We start from the raw sequence: 19,973 nt of genomic DNA, 5'->3' as shown, positions 1-19,973 counted from the left end.
TCCTTATCCCCAACTTTCCTGGCTGCACTATAATTGGGCTGCACTACAGCATCTCATAGCCTTCACACTGAATATGTTGAATTGTCCAGGATCTGTGGAAGAGCGTTCCTGCAAAAGAAGCAAGTAAGGAAACCGAGATTGCAATTTAACATGCTCAAAGTGTAACAGCGTTAAGAGCACGGATACCAGCTTTATGTCCAGTGAAACATTCATGAAGGAAAAGAGAGAGACTGAGATTTCAGAAAGTTAAAGGGTTTGGGTTAGGATCACTTCCAGCGCTACATTTATTTGCTTTCCTTTTAAAAAGTAAATAAACCAAAGCAGCCACATTATGGCTGAATACTGTATACACATCTTCATAATGTTGGAAAGGTCAGGTAGGAGTATGAGCCTTGTATCTTGCAAAGCTCGGGGGACTTTGCAGGAGTTTATATATATTGTTGCTCGTGCATAACTACTTGCATTCCTCTAGTTTCTTTAAGCACTAACACAGCCTTAAAGAAAGTGCACAATCATTTGTCTTGCGTAGCTGCTAACACCCTGTTCCTTTTTTCTTCCACTCATCACTTCCTGTGTGAGTTCTCTTTCTTTAAGTGGTTGGTACATCTTCTAGAATACCATATTTTTCCATGTATAAGGCTAGGTTCCCCCCGAAAATAATGTCAAAAATTTGGGGGTGTCTTATACACGGATACATCTCCCCCCATTTTCTTAAACCGGAGCCCCCCAAATGGGGAGCATCTTATAGACGGAAAAATACGGTATTTTGTTGACATAAGAAATTTATGGTCCGACACTGGTATCAAGACTTGTGGCTATAGTCTTCTCTACACAGATTAAGAAAATAAACACAATCAGGGAACTATTGACAATGGAGCGAGGCCTTCATTGCCCTATATACTTGCCGCCAAGGTCTTTGAAGAATGGCTTAATCGTGAAGATTGTGATTACAAAATCAGGGTATGCTGGTTAGCTTTCCATGGGTTATATTGAGTAAGTTAGAGTTAAAAGGTTATCAAGTATTTCAGCCTATTGTAGGCTTACACCTACCACAACCACAACACATTGCACGGCCTCCCAAACATCATACAGATATGCTCAGAGTATTGGAATACTCCATCTGTTTCCCCTCAAGAAGGATATTGCTGTGATGCTTACCATGCCAACTTCCTCTTAACTTTTATGAATTGCTCGAATGGTTTAACCCAGTGATTTAGAAACTCTGATCTATAGGCCACAAGTAGTCTGAGAGACCACAACAAAAACAGTAGAGGAAAACTCTTGAGATAATTGCCAGAGGAGGCAGTGACTGCTGATGTAATTACTGATCTTTTATTTAAACCTGAAAACTTTGATCAGTTTAATCAGTAGATTGTGCCGTGTGTGGCTTACTTGGGGGTAAGGCCCTTTAAACTCACTGGGGCTTACTTCTGAGTAGGAAGGCAGAAGATGCACTGTTAATTAATTCAAACTTCAGCTGATTAACTGAGGCAATTAATTTTCATTACTGATGGCAAACTTAATTGGTGGGATTGAAAGCTAAGGGTACATGAGGTTTATTTTTTGATGGTGTTTTGATTCTAGTGTTCACAGTAACAGGGAAATTTAAAGATAAGTATTGTTAACACGGGGGGCTGATAAGGCATGTCTAACTGGGGACCCTTTTCAAAACTGCTACTCATATGATCCTGAAAACATGTTCCCCCAAGAAGGATATTTAGATGGAGCCCAACAGAGCACTGCCCACCATGTGTGTATCTGAACCCTTCCCAACTAAAGGTATGCCCACATGGAGACTATAGAAAAAGAAGGATTTTGTTTTTGAAAATAAATGTAATTTTAGCAATAAACCACAGCACTTTACACTTGCAATTCTAGTCACACATAAAGCAATATTCTAACACAAACATAGGTCTAATTTAAAGAAATAAGAGTTCTAAACTAAAAGGGGGGGGGAATCTCTAGAGAATGTGATCAATTAAAATTATTTAATTGATTGACCGCCTTGTGTTTATATATATAAACTATATATATATATATATATATATATATATATATATATATATATATATATATATATATATAACAGAACAAGCATATCTATGATGCAAGTGAAAAAGCAGCTATGAAAAAGATGGTGTGGGAGCCCTCAGTCCGGGATCTTTTTCGTCTGTGTTTATGTCAGCTGCGTGAGAAAAAGAAAGAAATTACACTAATGTGAGAAGGGAGGAATAATCCACGAACACCTGAGGCCCCTAATTCCCATAGTTTATGGCAGATTTATATTTTCTCTTCCCCAGTGTGGAGCAGAAGAGTTGCACTCGTTCAGCAGTGACTTGTTTTTCTTCTCGCTTCCACTGGGAAGATGCCCTCCTGCATGAAGCCGTCTCATACAGATAATGAGAAAGTTGGGTGGGTAGGACCTTTGGGCTTTGGAAAAACTCCCCCCCCCCCCATAAAACAATCTTTCTGGTGTTCCTCCCTAAGCAAGCAATAAATGCCATCTTCTAGCAACCACTGATACTATAAACACAATAGCTGTACCCATAGGAACAACTCGAAATACTCAAAAACACAGTAGATAATCCTTTTTTTGCAGGGTTCGGGCTTCGACCCATTCTGTGCCGCTTCCTCAAGTTCACTGAGCAAGGGGTCTGGGGGCTGGTCCACTACTGTATGATAAGAGCTGCTGAAGTGTGTGTGTGTTTCTAATTTTTTTGTGCAGTGTTACCATGGAGTCATCTTGACAGAGAACTATGCTGATAGGACAAGAATATGAGTGTAGAAGGAACATATGCTATACTGGTTCAGACTAAAGTACTTGCTAACTATTGCTTATCCTGGTACAGTTTCTGTTCTCATCCTGAAGCAAAGTTCTTAACCTGAAGCACTATTTCTGGGTTAGCAGAGTAACCTGAAGCGTATGTAACCTGAAGCGTATGTAACCCGAGGTACCACTGTACTGACTTGATAGTGTTGGGAAGCGCACCAGGGTTCATATTCTAACTTCTTTCCTTCCTAGAAGGGCTGCTTGACATCCTTCAATCGGGGATTGCTTAGGATTGAACTTGGGACGCACACTGCATTTATTTATTAAATTTCTATCCCACCCTTTCTCTTGGAGTAGCCCAGGGCAGCAAACAGCAAGACCAACAAAACAGTTGGCCACATTTCTTCCCAGCCCTATTCCAGTTGGACTATGAAGAAAGCTTGGCTTCAGCTTCTTTCATTTGGGGCCTCCTTCTCTTGAAAAAAAGTGTCCATTCAGTGGCCTTCCAGCAGAAAGAGCTGCAGTTTCTTATAAACGGGATTGCCATTTTCCTTTGAAGCAGACCTTTTATCTGTTGAAATAATCCAGCCATTTTAATTTCTCCATATAGTCAGCCATTTTGTTTGTTCTCCCCCCACGAAGCCTGAGAAAACTCCTTTTGTGTAGTGAGCACCATAACATTCCCAGTGGACTTTATGAAAATGATTGAAATTTGAAACTTGCTACGGGCTTAGTCGCCCTTAAGGAGTTGTGGAATGTTTGTCCTTGGAAGAAAGAATTTGTCTTTAACAGCTATGGTTGTTTTGCTGTTCTAATGAGCATGCAGAGCAAACAAAAAAACCCCCCCACAAAACACTACGGTTATATTCAGAGGCTTGTACTGTGCGTAGCCTAAGAAAGATTTCAGCTAGCTGAAGACATGAGATAAACCCATAGCGAAAGTTACTTTTCACAAGGAGAAACCTTGTGTTTGCAAATGCCAAGTAATTGAACTGTTTGAATTCTATGATACTACAGACATAGGAGCTTGAAAGAAGAGTTGTGTCCTACAATTTGTTTTGCTCGTGAGCGGTTCCTTTTGGTATGTCAGAATTCGCAGCATGGAAGCCTTCCTCCATTTATGAGAATTACTTTAGCAACTTAAATTTTGATGAGACCGGGGACTCTTATTTTGAATTCTGTATGAGAAGCAGGTTTTTCTGGTGAAGAGAAGACCCACAATAAAATCCAAAGGTGTACAGTGGCACCTCAGGTTACATACGCTTCAGGTTACAGACTCTGCTAACCCAGAAATAGTGCTTCAGGTTAAGAACTTTGCTTCAGGATGAGAACAGAAATCGTGCAGTGGCAGCACGGCGGCAGCAGGAGGCCCCATTAGCTAAAGTGATGCTTCAGGTTAAGAACAGTTTCAGGTTAAGAACGGACCTCCGGAACGAATTAAGTGCTTAACCCGAGGTACCACTATACTCTTGAATAGGTTAAAGGTTAAATGCAAAGGACAGCCATTGAGAACAATGGCTGCCCTTTGCATCTCATCATAGTTGTAGCAAGTTTCTGTATGGATAAACTTGCTACAGCTATGATGAGATGCAAAGGGCAGCCATTGTTCTCAATCACCCCAGTCACCCCAGCATGGGACATGAGCAGGATACCTACCTTTTAATTACTAATGTTTTGGACTATGATTATGCTTGAAACATGGCTCTGTAGACTAGTAAATAGCCTTTGGTCACTTAAACTACCGTATTTTTTGCTCTATAAGACTCACTTTTTCCCTCCTAAAAAGTAAGGAGAAAGGTGTGTGCGTCTTATGGAGCGAATGCAGGCTGTGCAGCTATCCCAGAAGCCAGACCAGCAAGAGGGATTGCTGCTATCACTGCGCAGCGATCCCTCTTGCTGTTCTGGCTTCTGAGATTCAGAATTTTTTTCCCTTGTTTTCCTCCTCCAAAAACTAGGTGCCTCTTGTGGTCTGGTGCGTCTTATAGAGCAAAAAATACGGTACTTCTTCAGTTGACACAGAGAACATGTGTTTCCTCCTGAAAGCAGCACCAATCCTCACTCTAGTTTGCACTGAAATTTTACTGCTCATTCTCTCATGTGATGGAAGCCAGGTAGCGTTTTCTGCTACTATTCTGGATTTGGATTCAGATATACCTCGGTCTCAATGGCTGGCAGTGGACAAATGTTCTTCTTTTTAATGTATTAAAATGAACTGATATCTTCAAGGGAGAAATTAATTGTCTTTTGGGATAAGGATACCTGTCAGTCATTCAGTATTTCATGTCAAGTCAGGAAAACTACAGAACACAAAGAAAAATGTGTGTCACCTTTCCTCCCCTCTCTGCCGTTCCTCTGGCCTTCAAATGTGTACAGGCTGTGAGACCAAGAGATAGCGAAGCGTGGCTATTTCTGTACCTGCCTCCCAAAATTTAAACCAACTTCTCTTTGAAAGACGTAATGACAGACTTTTTGACGGAGGGGATTGAGAAAGATCAAAAAGATGTGCCATGTTTTGTGTTTCTTGTTGGAGGGCAAACAAAACATTAGAACGTGTTCAGGCAACTGTGCTTTGTTTTGGAAAAGTGAAAGGATTGTCTCGACCTTCCTGTATTAAGAAAATTATAAGATTTGTTGAAGAAAACTACCGTACTTTAGCGAACAACTCAAGAAAGAATTGTCTTTGATGCTGCCAATTTTTAAAAAAAAAAAAGAAAGAAAGAAAATGTCTTGTTAACTGCCACATGTTTACTGCGGCCATAATCTTGAATTATTAAGATTAATTTAGTTGCATATTAATGCACATATTAAGGTCCTCATCCAGTGAGGTGAATAGTGCGTACTTTAAGACATAATGTGCCCACCGCTGTGGTTTTCTGTCTGTTTCCTTTTTTGCAGTAACCAGCAACAAACCACAAACCAGTTCTAAAGTTCCCTTGAGTTTAAAAGGTGGTCTTGCAGAGGGAGTTGAAGAGAAAATAAAGATAGGGGTATGCACAGGGATCTGGCATGTGCACACTCACAGATTTTTGACTTTTGGTGGGAAATGTTGGGGCTCCCCCCCCAAAAAACGCAGAGGTCTTCTTACATAGCATTTCCCTTTGAGCCCTATAAATCTATCAAATGTCACAAGTGTCAAGGCAAATAAAATTTTATTTATTTATTATTGCCTTTATACCCGACCTTTCCTCCAAGTGCTTCAAGGTGGCTTAAATAGTTCCCGCCTCCTCATTTTTATCCTCATAGCAACGCTGTGAGGGAGGTTGCACTCAGGAGGCTGTGAATGGCCCAAGGTCACCCAGTGAACTTTATGGCTGAGTGGAGATTTGAATGCTGGTCTCCCAGGCCTTAACTCTGCACTCCATAACTGCTAAACCACACTGTTAAAACACCTGACGACGAGTGAATCAATAAGAAGGAGCCTGCTGCTGAGCTGGAAAAATTCTTCCTGGAAAAGCTGATATTCTGCCCGCCTAAGGATTTCTTATACTGGCCAAACCAGTTCTTGTTTGATTTCACTTGGGGTTTATCCTGCCACTCATCAATCAAGGCTTTCCCCTGGCTCGTCTCCCTGAATGCTAACCTTTTAAGCTTGTGTAACCTGTAGTAATTAGCTGGAGGGAGGAGGTTTAACTGGCAGGTCTACTCCAGGCCTATTCAGGACCTAGTTCCGGTTAGAATCAACAGCAAAACCAGAGCTAAGAGTTTGGAGTTAAATCCCTTACACAACAAGTTGTTTTGGTTTTCTCAACACTGTTCAACTCAGTTTTCATTGTAGGCCCCCTGCTCTCAGTTCAACCCATCGGGCTGTGGAGAGCCTATGTTGGGGGAGAAAATGGCACCTATAAGGATTCATCTGTGAGACTAATAACCACCAGTAGTTGTTGAAATACAACTGCCTTCATCACAAGCCAGCACAGCCAGTGATCAGGAATGATGGGAGTTGTAGTTCGAAACATCTCTAGAGCGCCACATTGGCTTTCCCAACATACAGCATTATAGACAGCTCACTCGTTATCAGTAGCTGAGGTATGGGATGTCGTCCCCCCGATTTATAACATTTTTTCCTGTTTATTTTGCTTTGGAGCCATCCCAAGGTCTTTGACAGATGTGGTATAAAATACTAAAAGTAAAATAAAAAATATTCAGTCTCTTAACCCTGCCACCGAAAGCCAGCCCAAATAAGAATATTAATTGCACAGCTCCTTAAAGCTGCTGTGGTCACTAATATTACGACAGGCACGTTTTGAAACTGGATCATAATTTGCACAACTTGGACACAGTGCAGCAGTTGTGTAAATTATGCTGTAAACCATAAACCAGTTAGGCTGCATTTGTAAGATGGTAGTGAGGTGATGAGTCCTGTTGCTTTATTCTTGCTGGTTTCACTTTTGCTCCAGATTAAGTTGAGAATTTGCCTATCTTCCAAATTCATCTACTCAGGCTAAGGGATGATGATGATGCAGTTCAGGAAAATCCTCCACTCACTTTTCCACCCAGATACATCTTCAAAGTGATATGGTTGGATGTGGTACCCATAGACCCTAATTAATTGTGATTTATATTAGGCAGTATGTGCTGCCCCATAACCAAGTTCTCAGAGTGGCTTACTTTTTAAAGAAAATATATATTATTATTAAAGATTTCTTGGTTTACAAAAGTATGTGCAATGTCTCTTTTTTCAAGTCAACATTTCCCACAGATCAGTTTCATTTGTTGAGACATTAGTGTTACATTAGGAAGAAAAAGGGGAAAGAGGGAGAAAGGTGATGGGGGTACTGGTGAATGGGGTTGGGGTTGGGTGGCAATACTTCTGTTTAATGTATGTGTGGGGCTCAGAGTGGCTTGCTAAAAGAAATATATGTTAAGTATTGCTAGATTATAACAACAATAGAGTATGGAAGTTGTTTAACTGATAGGCCTTCTGTGTCACTGCTTACCGTATTTTTCCGTGCATAAGACTATATTTCCCCCCTATTTAAAATTGAGGGTTGTCTTATACACGGATAGAGCGTGTGGGGGATTTCTTTATTTGGAGTCCAAAAAAATAGGGGTCGTGTTATAGATGGAAAAATATGGTATATATAAACTCTGTCTGCCCTCAATCAGCCATCTCTGTCAGGCTCTTCCTCCTTCTCCTCCATAGTCTCAATATTGCAGTGTTTCCCAACCTTGGGTCTCCAGCTGTTTTCAGACTACAGTTCCCATCATCCCTGACCACTAGTCTTGCTAGCTAGGAATGATGGGAGTTGTAGTCCCAAAACAGCTGGAGACCCAAGGTTGGGAAACACTGCAATATTGCCCTGGTAGACCTCAGCAGGAAGGAGAATGGGGATGAAACTAGAATTAGTTGGCCAGTCATTGCCACTGGTTCCACCTCCTGCTTTCTGCTCTGCCATTTCCACTGGCTACCAACCACCACTGGTTGGATGGCCAAGTGTGCATTTGAACTTCGATTCAGCCCTAGTCCAACACTCTAACCCCAGCATCACATGCCAAGGAAATGTGGTAGGGCAACTGAGGAGAGTGATTATGCTAACAGCGACCGTATACATGTCAGTAAGACACTAGATGCTGTGCAATATTGCTATATTGCAATATTATCTGAAGGAGCGTCTCCACCCCCACCATTCTACTTGAACACTAAGGTCCAGCGCTGAAGGCCTTCTGGCGGTTCCTTCACTGCGAGAAGCCAAGTTACAGGGAACCAGGCAGAGGGCCTTCTCGGTAGTGGCACCTGCCCTGTGGAACGCCCTCCCACCAGATGTCAAAGAGAACAACAACTACCAGACTTTTAGAAGACATCTGAAGACGCTTTTAATGTTTGATGTATTATAGTATTTTAATATTTTGTTGGAAGCCGCCCAGAGTAGCTGGGGAAGCCCAGCCAGATGGGTGGGGTATAAATAAATTATTATTATTATTATTACAAATTTAAGTATTATGTCATAAGGTGACCACCCAGTCCCTGGGCCCATAACCCCAAAGAACACACCAAGGAATGAGAGGTGCTCTCTAGCTTGGGCCGGTTCGGATCTTGTGCGCTGCAAAAGCCATATGCAGATACTGGAATAAATATAGACAGTGAACAGTGCTCCTATTATAGAGTAGAATTCTTACTTTATTCTAAATACACCTCTTGTTTTGCTGTAAGCATTCTAATTCTAGTATTACACCAGAGGGCTTCATTTCTAGGGCACTCATTGGTGTCTAGAATAAACTGCATATATGTTAATAACCTGCCGTTTATCAACAGTTTCTTACTCTGAAAGTGGCACCGTTAAACAAAGTTATGTAGCGATCGAAAGGCAGGATTAATCTTTTTAAAAGGGGGGATTCTAGCCTGTAACGGCCCTGTGGGCGATTTGTGGCTTATCTGTACCTTTTGCCTGCTGCTTCTGGAAATTTTTTGTAAACAATGCCAGCTGCTTGTTATGTCCTTGTTTATAGTTAGATGGATGGGCAAATTGCAGCATGGAGCCGGGGGGTGGGGTGGATAAAGAGGGATTTATTTTTTTAAAGTCTAATTGAAAACGATTGGGCTCTAAGCATTTTGCACACTTTTTAAAATAATAAAAAAATAGATGATGCTTTAAATGCTAAGTTCTGCATTTAAAGCAGGAATTCCATTGCCACTGACTTTATTATTCCTAATAATTTATATGCTCATATTAATGGGCAGGAGAGACTTTACAGTAAAATCCTTCCAGAAGGTTTATAGTTTGCATTAGGGTTGAAAAAAAAAGTCTCTCCTGCACTGCCAACTCCTTAGATTGCTTGTGGAGTCTCTCCTCAGAATTTCAAACAGACAATCCTAATCTCCTATTGGAGAGAATGTCCAAACTGAGCTGGAGGGTTGGGAACAGGTTATCCTGAGGAATTGAAGACATTTGTTGTCCGGGGTCTGATTTCCGGCTAGGAAATGTTGATAAGACCGAGATGTTGTGTGTTACAGTGAACATCATGTAGGTTTACTGTAAAATAGGCACAGACAACTTTGGTCCCCTTGGATTCTGCTGGCAGTGCATTCCCCTCTCTAGGGACGTCATCCTCTCCTTAATATTAGTAAGAGACCATATTGTGGCTACAGGTAGCGTGTAGAACTTCATTTTCTTAGGGTGGAAAAGTGTGATGGACTTTAGGAAATCCTGGTGCCTGTGACCTCTGATATTATTAACTTTCTATATGTTAAGGGTTAATTCAAAATATTTCTTGTTTGTTTCATTACTTTGTTCTTGAAATTCTTGTATTGAGGGGAAGTGATCGATTAGACAAAATAAAAGAGTATTTATTTGAGTGGCCATGTATGTGCCAGCCCACAGGCTGAACTCAGTACATGAAGCAATTATATCTGACCTTCTGGCGCCTCACCAATTTAAACAGGGTCTTCCCACAGTTTCTTTTTTGGTGAAATGAAAAGTGATTTCAATTATTATTATTTAAATATTATTATTTATATTTATTAAGTTTGTATGCCATCCTTCATCTGTAGATCTCGGGGAGGTTTACTACGTAAAAATACAAGATAAGAACACAATATACATTTATATAAAAAAAAGAATAAACCAAACCAATAGCCCCTCTCCCCCCATCCTCTCCCACAAACACATTTAAAGGGATATAGGATGTTTCATGCTGTAAGAAATGTAGATATCTACCCCTTTAATGTTATCTTTCTTGGATTTTGCAATATGCAAATATTATTTGTATATAGTGCAGAAATCCTGTGGCCCTACAGATGTTGTGGGACTCCTTCTCCTATCTGTCCAGTCAGCATGTGGGATGATGGGAGTTGTAGTCCAGCAACATCTTAAGGTGCAGAGGCTCCTCATACTTGGTGTAATGGCTGCCTCCCAAGTTTGTGACGCTCATTTGACATCAACACAAAATTGAGCCCTTTAGTGTCATTGGCCCAGTCCTGTGGAATGATCTTTCAACAGAGATCCTATATTAAGCTTTAAAAGTTTGCTGAAAATTTTGCTTTGCCTCCAGACTTCTGCAGGCAATTAAGAAAAAACAAAGCTGTAATAGTTAGCTGGTGGTCTGTTTTAAAATTGTGTGTGTGTGTTTCCTCCCGCCTTGAGTGTATATAATTTGTTACTTTTAATGAAATTGTGGCGAGCAAGTATTTTTGTAAATACAGTGCCTGACCTCTGCTACATGGCAGAAACTTTATTATGGAGCCAGACTATTTCTGAGGACAGGAGAGTTAGTTTGTGCAGTAAAAAAGCATATCCTGGGCATTGTCTCTGGAGAATAAAACTTTGCTCTATCTGTATACCAAGAGTTTGAAACCACACATATAGAGCTTGTATTAATAGAGCTTATAAAACAAATAACCTCCGAATCAGATTGTTGCAGTTAACATAATTTCCCTCATAATCTTACTTGTGGCAGGTGCAATATAATCACCATGTAATCTATTTTATAATTCATTATTGTTATTTTTCCACTGCAGTTGAACAAGTAAAGGGGTCATGGCACGCTTAACGAAAAGGCGTCAGGCAGATACAAAAGCTATCCAGCATCTTTGGGCGGCTATAGAAATCATCCGAAACCAGAAGCAAATTGCTAACATTGACCGTATTACGAAGTAAGTGTCATTTAAATACTACTAATTAAAATAAAAATGGTGTGACCCAATGAGAAGGTGTCAGCAATAAAAATGGAGTAGCACAGAAACATTTTTGCCATATAATATATATATATATATAATTTTCTCATATGAATCTGTGTACTCTTGTACTCTCTATTTCAAGTCATGGACCATGCATTTGAAAAAGGAAACGGTTGTGTTGAATTGAAATTGACCTGTGGTCTGTCTTGTCCAGTCTCCTGCCATTAATAGCACCTGACACATGATAGGAAGATGGAAAAAGTTGTTCTCAAGTGGAAAATAATATCCCTACTACAAAGATTGTGTATTAATGGTGGTATTCAATCCTAGTTATACTTGTAATAGACCCACCAAAGTTAATGCACATGACTAACCTAGGTCCATTAATTTCAGTGGGTCTACTCTGACTAAGTTGGCTACAACCCTATATAGTGAAAGGTTTTCAATCTTTAAAACAAAACCAAATAACTCTTCCTGCTTAATAACTGCATGTGAAGACTAGCTGTGGGGAAAAATTATTTGCAACATTTATGTCCATACGGAACTCTCACTACAAGCAACTCTTCTCCCTACTACAGTCATTGACTGCATTCAGACTATACAGTAATGCCAAATCTCTAGAAAGGACCATAGCTTAATGGTAGAACGTCTGCTTTGCATGTGACAGGTCCAGGTTTAATCTTTGGCATCTTCAGTTACAATGAGGAAACAGTAAAAAGGGAAATGCCCTCTGTTCCCCAGTTGGAAAAATAATTTGACTTGGTGAAAGAAACTTTCATTAGTTCCCTAGTTCATGTAGCCTATACTCCACTATGCTTCCTGTTCCTATTTTGTGGCAACCCACATTTTGTCCTTTTCCCCAAACTGGATCCACGAGTCATCATCTGATTGAATTTCGCGACCTTGGTTCATGGGCAAACTTAGGATTGTACAAACCATAGTTTCCTGGGTTCAGGTGAAACAGCAAACCGGGTTTGCTGAAAGCAACAAAGGGAAGCTTCCAATCTCCACTAGTGCCTGCTCCTTCTTGTAGCAGCAAACCAGTGAGCGAGTTGGCATCTGTCTGTCTCTAGAGACAATGGAGTGTGCCTCCAGGGGTGAAGCCAAACTCCAGGAGTGAAGCCAAGCTGACGTGGTCCAAAGGAAAGAATAGCAATACTTTTGGCACCAGCTTGGCTGCCAGGAAAAGGGGTACAAGGCTAAGGAGTAAACCATACGCAACAGCAGACCGTGTTTGAATAGCATAATTGTTTCATGCAGTGTGGGTGTGTCTTGCTGATACCTGTATGTCTGCTTGCAAGCACAGTGGGGTTACCACATATCGTGCGCTAGGAATGGCTACTAAAGACAGCAGTTACATACAAGCACTTCCTGCTTTTAGTTGCCACCTCTGTTAACATCTCACAATGTGATGATGTCACGTCATTTTGTTGTGGCCTCTATATAAGAAACGCCTGGCTGTTGGTTGTCAAATGCGGGAGGTGAAGGCTCCCTGGTGAGCAAAAACCTTATTCCACTTTCAAATGGGTTTACAGCAACCTTTTGGGCATTGCTTGTTGATTTTGTACGTTGAATAGTTTGTCCTGCTTTTCTGTTTAGGTTAAGAGAAGTCTAAAAATCATAGAAAGGGTTTTTCCTCGCAGCTAACTACACTAGCAGAAATTTGAAGATAATCTACACCCATCTCGTTTTAGCAACACTGACACTTGATTTATTAATTTCAGCTTATTTCCTGCCCCTCCTCCCTAAGGAGCCCAGGGCATCAAACATACAAGCAATAAAACAATTAAAATGTCTAAAAATGAAACTCCCAAAGGCTAGTACAAATAGCATTACTGGTGCATGGTTGCTGTACGGCAGTGAAGCAGATGCAATGATTGGCGGCTGTTGTGTTGGTCCCAGGCTTGAGAAGCCTGCTTAGCTGCACCAGGGACGCTTGGCTCTCAAGGGTATCTGTATCTTCTCTCCATGAGCATCTTGTCCTCTTGTTGTTCCAACACCCCCCTCCTCAAATAACCTTATTTGCAGCATGACTCCCATATCACCCAAGAGACTCTACAAGCTTCCTCAAATCTGAGAAGTGTGCAGACTTTCAGCACAGAGCCCACCTTGTTCCTGCGTAGCAGGAGCTGGTAGTTTCTGCAGAGAACAGCAAACATATTAATCTGTCTGAGGGTATCAAAATCTACCCTACTACTCACTTGACCAGCTAATGAAGCAGAAGACAGAGCCTGATGGTATAGGAACTGAGTATTACTGTGTTGGATATTTGAATTGGCTGTGTTCTTAATAACAGTGAATTGTTCCGTTCTGAATAACGTGGTTGTTATGGCATGTCAGGGGTGTGATGATACTATTATTCTTAATGGATTTATATCGGGGGTGAACCACTGAGTGCAGTAATTGCAGAAAAGGTGTATAACCCTGACGGCTTCTCGGTTTGCAGCATAGTCGTAACCAGAAGTAAGTCCCACTGAATTCAGTTTGGGGACTTACTCCCAGGTAAGTTGAGTTAGGATTTCTGGAGAGTTATAAACTGAGCATTGCTACTGGGTACATCACACTAGATTGAATGGGAATAAAAATAAAATAAAATACCGTATTTTTCGCACCATAGGACGCACTTTTTCCCCTCCAAAAATGAAGGGGAAATGTGTGTGCATCCTATGGTGCGAATGCAGGCTTTCGCTGAAGCCTGGAGAGTGAGAGGGGTCGGTGCGCACCGACCCCTCACGCTCTCCAGGCTTCGCGGACCTCTCCGCAAGGAGCCGGAGCGCTCCGGCTCCTTGCGGAGAGTTGCCAGCATGCCGAAGCCTGCGCGCGCTGAGCTCAGCGCGCCCAGGCTTCGCGGACCTCTCCACAAGCAGCGGGAGTGCTCCCACGGCTTGCAGAGAGCTGCCTGTTTGCGGGCTGGGGTCGGGGGAAGCTCGAGCTTCCCCCGCCCCAGCCCCGCACCTGGGGGGGGAAAATAATTTTTTCCCCTTTATTTCCCCCCCCCCCAAAATGGGTGCGCCCTATGGTCCGGTGCGCCCTATGGTGCGAAAAATACGGTACCCAGCTTCATTTATTTAAAAAAATGAATTTTACCGGCTGCTAGATTACAGACTGCACTATACACCTGGTTCTTTCTGTTTACTGTCTGGGCTTTTCCTTTGGAGGAGGAGAGTGTCTGCCTTGTGGAGGGACATTTTTGTAGGAATGCTGATTCAGCAAGTCTGAGTAGTAAGTAGGCCAAGCAGATAGGCCGAGGGAAGCAATGTAATGAGATGGGAACAAAATACCAATTTGCGAGAGATCTCGCAAAATGCGAAAGCACCATTTAAGAAAGGCCATTTGAAAGTTTCCTCAAGTTTTACATGGATGGAGCAGGGAGATGGTTAGTGAATAATGCTATTGCAGTCTTTGAATTTCTAACCAGTGCTTTAATTTTGCATATTGCATAATAAGCGCAGAAAATGCAACAGGAGGCCAGTTTGGGGCTGATTTGCTGATATGTGTAAATGGCCTTGTTTACAGGGTATGTCTTGTTCGACTTCAGAAACCTTTTTTTTTTTTTACTGTCTTTCATTTTCTAATGTGGTTGACCTTGATGAAAATCCAAATCCCTCTAGCATACTTCATGTCATAACAGATTAATACTAACATAAACAAAAAATAATAAGCCATTACCATCATTAAGGAAAGATTACACTTGAATTTATCATTAACCTTGCATTCAGGTTTAATAAGCTACATTGTTTTTAAAAAATGTGATTTTTTTTTGCTGAAATGTAACAATTTGGTGTCTGCTTTTCAGGATACTTTTTTTGTATGGTTTTATGTTTTATTGCTGCTTTGATACAATTTTATACCATAGCCTTATATAAATATTTTGATAAATAATAAATAAACTTGGTAGATTTTCTCATATCTATTTCCCCTTTTCATATTGCATTTGTTTGGCGTCTTTTCATAGTTTTGTCTTTGTCTACGTAGAGTCCTCTAAATGATGGTTGCGTTCCATCCAGCTACCAAAGGGAAGGAGGGTGGGATAATGGGCCGTATCCAATTAACGTGTCCCATCAGCTCAAATTTCCACCCTGCAAGTCGCAACTCTAATCTTGGGTTCTCCAACTCTCCGGATAAGATTGGGGGAGGGTCGGGAGAAGACGACGAGCGATTCTGTTGCACAAGCTTAAATCTTTGCATTGGCGGGACACATTTGTTGGATATGTCTCAATATATTTGCTGTCTTGTTTCAGTGCTGGATAGATTTCATTAGCCTTGAAATTTGCATGTCTCATTTCAGGGGGGGTTGGACTGTAAAATTGGTTGGTGGATTGTGCTTTTTTTTGTATTGGCTTACATATACCCAAATGTGTTGTTCTGTCAAAGGGTCTGCATTTGTTATTTGAATGGCACTTCTGAGATCACGAGATTTGATCCTAAGTACCAGTGGATCTAAAACAGACTAACGAAAACAGGAACTAATTGAGAGAAAAGCAGGAACTAATTGAGACAACACATCATTTTGGTAGGCAGGACAGCACAGCTGGATTCATGGAAAGCTTATCTATAATAAGAGTTGCTACGTTCAGATGTCAAACTAAAGTTTAGCTTGATGAGAATAATCCTCAGAGAAGGCTCAGGTTCCCACAATCTCCCATTCATCCAGTATAACCATGAAAAGGAGATTGAAATTTCATTTCCATTCTCTGATAAATTATATGTTTATGATCTGTAGACCAAGTAAACACAACCTTGAATAAGACATTAATTATAGTTAGCACACTGCCTGAACCCTAAACTATGGCTCATGTTGACTTAAGGTTTGTTTAAACAAGCCAGCTTCATAATCCATTATTTGAAGTTTGCTAGTTTCAAATAAACCATGGTTAACCTTCATCACAGCTTGTCAGTTTGGACGACACACCAAGCTATGGTTAATCTAACCTGGAATCAAAAGCTGATAAACTCTTCTTCACAGGCTCATTCAAGAGGAGAGGGTAAGCATTGCATACTCAAGGTTCATTGTGAGTTGCTGTTGTCATGCAAATTGTGCCTTCATGTGATACCTGAACCAGCCCAGTGTTAAAACTGTTTTGGTTTTGTACCATTGACTAAAGGGGTGAGAAATTATTACTCCAAGAGACCTGAGTAGTTGCCCAATAATGGGCAGCAGACCTCATGCCGTATCTATTGACCTTTCAACTCCATGACAAACAAAACCCAGAGGGTGAGCTGGCAGAGTAAAAAATGCATTTCTTCCTTGAGGATGATAGCAGGAATAAATTAGCAGTTACGATGTTAAGGGAAGCCCCTTGTTGAAATCAGCTTTAAACCGATCAAAAGCCCTTTCATTTACAGAGGCAAAAATAAGATGCTGTCTTTTCTTCTGGCGTTTTTTAAAACAAACCCCTATTCATACTGTTCATTCCTTCACCATTAAGGTGAGCTGCATGAAATTGATATTCTTGTGGCTTGTTGCTTTTGGCACAAGAAACACTGGCTTTCTGTTCTTGTAACACTGTTTTTTTTATTGTAAATTAAAATGTGCACCGATTTTGTCTGTACATGTATAGTTTATTCTCGTTTTGTACGGCTCCCATAACTATCATCCCCAAACATTTAATTTTGTAGTAATCTCACGAAAGCTTCTCCAGCTTCTATGGAACAGCTGCTTGGGGAATTACAGTCTATAGGCCAGTTTACAAGCTACTTTGCCCAAACATCGTCTCACCTTTGCTACTGCTGCAGGGTTTACTTTCACGTAATTCAGTAAGCAAAGGATGGGGTCCAAAGGTGTTGGAGAACTCCACCTGCTACTTGCTTTACTGTAGTCCAGAATTCTTGCACTTTGCTATATTTCCACCATAAGTAAATAATTTTTTGTTCTTTCATGCATTTAAATTGGTTTGTCCATATAAAATTGTCTTGCTAGGATGCTATATTTCAAAATACTGAAATTGAGGTTTTTGCTTTGCTGTTTTAATTGACATTTTAAGTACAGTGCTACCTCGGGTTAAGTACTTAATTCGTTCCAGAGGTCCGTTCTTAACCTGAAACTGTTCTTAACCTGAAGCATCACTTTAGCTAATGGGGCCTCCTGCTGCTGTCGTGCCGCCGGAGCACAATTTCTGTTCTCATCCTGAAGCAAAGTTTTTAACCTGAAGCACTATTTCTGGGTTAGCGGAGTCTGTAATCTGAAGCGTATGTAACTTGAAGCGTATGTAACCTGAGGTACCACTGTATAGTATTGTGCTAGTTATGTTGTTTATTTATGTATCATTTATTGTATTTTTATTTTTATGCTATTATTTTGTTTTAAGTTGCATTGTAACTTATCTGGGATATATATATACCAGTATATTATGAGGAGTGGAATATAAATACTTTAAGTCAATTAGGCAGTCAATAAACTTTCAATCTAGCAGGCCAAAAGCCTGCAAGAACAGAAGCATTTTGAGTAAATGACAGAAATTCTAGGTGCTACAACTGTTCCATGTGCCTGGTCCCTGTTTCTGTAGTGGGGCAAAATAAGAGAAATGAAGGATCTGTAAGAAGCAGCTGCTCCAAATTATGGAAAATATGGGCAGAAAGGGAGTTCAGTGGCACAACTGCTTTCATGGCTTGTGTAGGTGGGATATTCAGTCTAACCGCCTGAGCTGTAAGTTAATGGCATGTTTGAGTGTAAATGTACAGTGAATTTAATTGCTGGAACAAGCCTGCCTTATCTGCATTAAAATCATTACTTCTGACAGAACTGACCAGATAATGAGCATTATATGAGGTTGCATGTTGCCTGAGGTATTTAAAGCGTGAACAAACAGGATCACCTCTTAGGTCTGTCAACAGCTTCTGCGGAAATGTCAGGCAGATTTCAGTGTAATTCTATCCGCTGTGCCTCTCTCTATCCAAGGCCATGCACATGAAGCCTTGTATTTTTAAGTAAATTCGCTATTTTTAAGGATTCCGTGCAGTGGCGTAGGCTCTCGTGTCACGTTAAACCATGGTTAATTTTTAACTATCGTTTCACTTGAATTAACAGAACGCTAGGGCACACTTTTCAAAAGTACCCTTGCCTGTGGCGAACTGCGAGCCTAGACTTGCTGTGTTTGCCCAGACCAGAGCTCTTGGCATGTTTCTCTCTTAACATTGTGTGGTAGACAAGGTTTGTTCTTGGCTTACCACTCATGGTTTGCTCATAGAAAACAAGCAAACCACAAGGGTGGCTCAGACAACGCAATAGGAGTAGCAAAGCATGGACTTTTTATCAGGGGACACCAACCAGCTCTTCATTTGCATTAACCATAATTAAACGTTAACTGTGGTTTAACGTGGCACGCGAACATGGGAACTGTGTGATTGTAGTCCAGCTGATTTTAGGCATGTGAACTGTTTAACTGTACGGTGGTGACTGGACTGGGATGGTCCCTTGCGTCTTTTAAGTGTAAGAGGAAACCGGATGAATTACAATAGAACATTTTTCTTTTGGCTGAAATAGATTTCAAGCTTCCGAGGCTAAGGAAGTCTTGTTTGTACAAGTTTGAAAGCTTGCCTTTTATATTTAATATACAGTGGTACCTCAGGTTAAGTACTTAATTCGTTCTGGAGGTCTGCTCTTAACCTGAAACTGTCCTTAACCTGAAGCACCACTTTAGCTAATGGGGCCTCCTGCTGCTGCCACGCCACAGGAGCACAATTTCTGTTCTCATTCTGAAGCAAAGTTCTTAACCTGAAGCACTATTTCTGGGTTAGTGGAGTCTGTAACCTGAAGCATATGTAACCTGAAGCGTATGTAACCCAAGGTACCACTATAGTGTTGTAGTTTTTAAAATACGTAATTGAATATTGCTTGTAAAAACCACTTTGGTAGGATTCATATCCTGAAAGGTGAGCTGTATGAAAAATTGCAGTAAATAAACAAAAATTTCCACCAATGTAAACAAAATGGTAGCAAAAAAATATAATATTTCCAGAGCAGCACTCTGTGTGTACCTTGCCCTCGTGTGGTTGTGTACATTTTGAAAGGACTTGTATTGATGTTATTTTGAAGACAGAACCTTTTTTGGGGCCCCACATTTTTCACCGTAACCTGAAAACTAGTGGATTCAGATGTCAGCTCCCATCGTGAGTCTGTATTGATGCCCTTGGATAGCATAGCAAGTCACTAAAGCCTCTTATAGATATTAATGAGGTGAGGAGGCCTTGTGCATTCAGTGAATGTAGCTCAACTCTGTGTGTAGTATGTTGCATATCTGCAAAGTTCCAGTTGCATGCGCCAAGTGTATGATTCAACTTGCCGGCAGTGAGAGCGAGATCTTGCTGCCGCAAAGATACCTTCTGCCCTGCATGAGTTCACTGAAAGTGCAGAGCCCCCTGAATGTTCAAAAGGATTTCAGCTTCGCTTCTTCTTTTTGTGTAACGGGAATAAAAGTGACACCACAAGGGGATTGTGGTGAGGTTCAGCGAGATGAGACTATTTTGGGGAGTGTCAGAGACATAAATCTCAATTGTTTTATTCCTTTTGTATTCTGCCATATAAAAATACAATCAATAAATAATAGAGCCATATGCGGAATGAAATTTAAATGTTAGAAACAATAGCTG

General features: G+C 40.9%; 1 protein-coding gene across 10 annotated transcripts in view; it reads left to right on the top strand.

The window, feature by feature from the left end:
• Positions 1 to 19,973, top strand: part of ZMYND11 (zinc finger MYND-type containing 11) — a 102,273-nt gene that overhangs the window by 40,727 nt on the left and 41,573 nt on the right. For all 10 annotated transcript variants that reach the window (XM_081882391.1, XM_081882395.1, XM_081882394.1 and 7 more), the window contains exon 2: positions 11,226 to 11,360. In XM_081882391.1, the coding sequence (XP_081738517.1) occupies positions 11,245 to 11,360 (116 nt within the window). In that variant the 5' untranslated portion in view covers positions 11,226 to 11,244. The remainder of the gene's footprint in view (positions 1 to 11,225; positions 11,361 to 19,973) is intronic.

Source organism: Podarcis melisellensis (assembly GCF_964234715.1).
Source record: "Podarcis melisellensis genome assembly, chromosome: 12".
NCBI classification, from domain to species: domain Eukaryota; kingdom Metazoa; phylum Chordata; class Lepidosauria; order Squamata; family Lacertidae; genus Podarcis; species Podarcis melisellensis.
The sequence above is the reverse complement of the archived record's forward strand: the minus strand, read 5'-3'. Positions and strand labels throughout refer to the sequence as shown.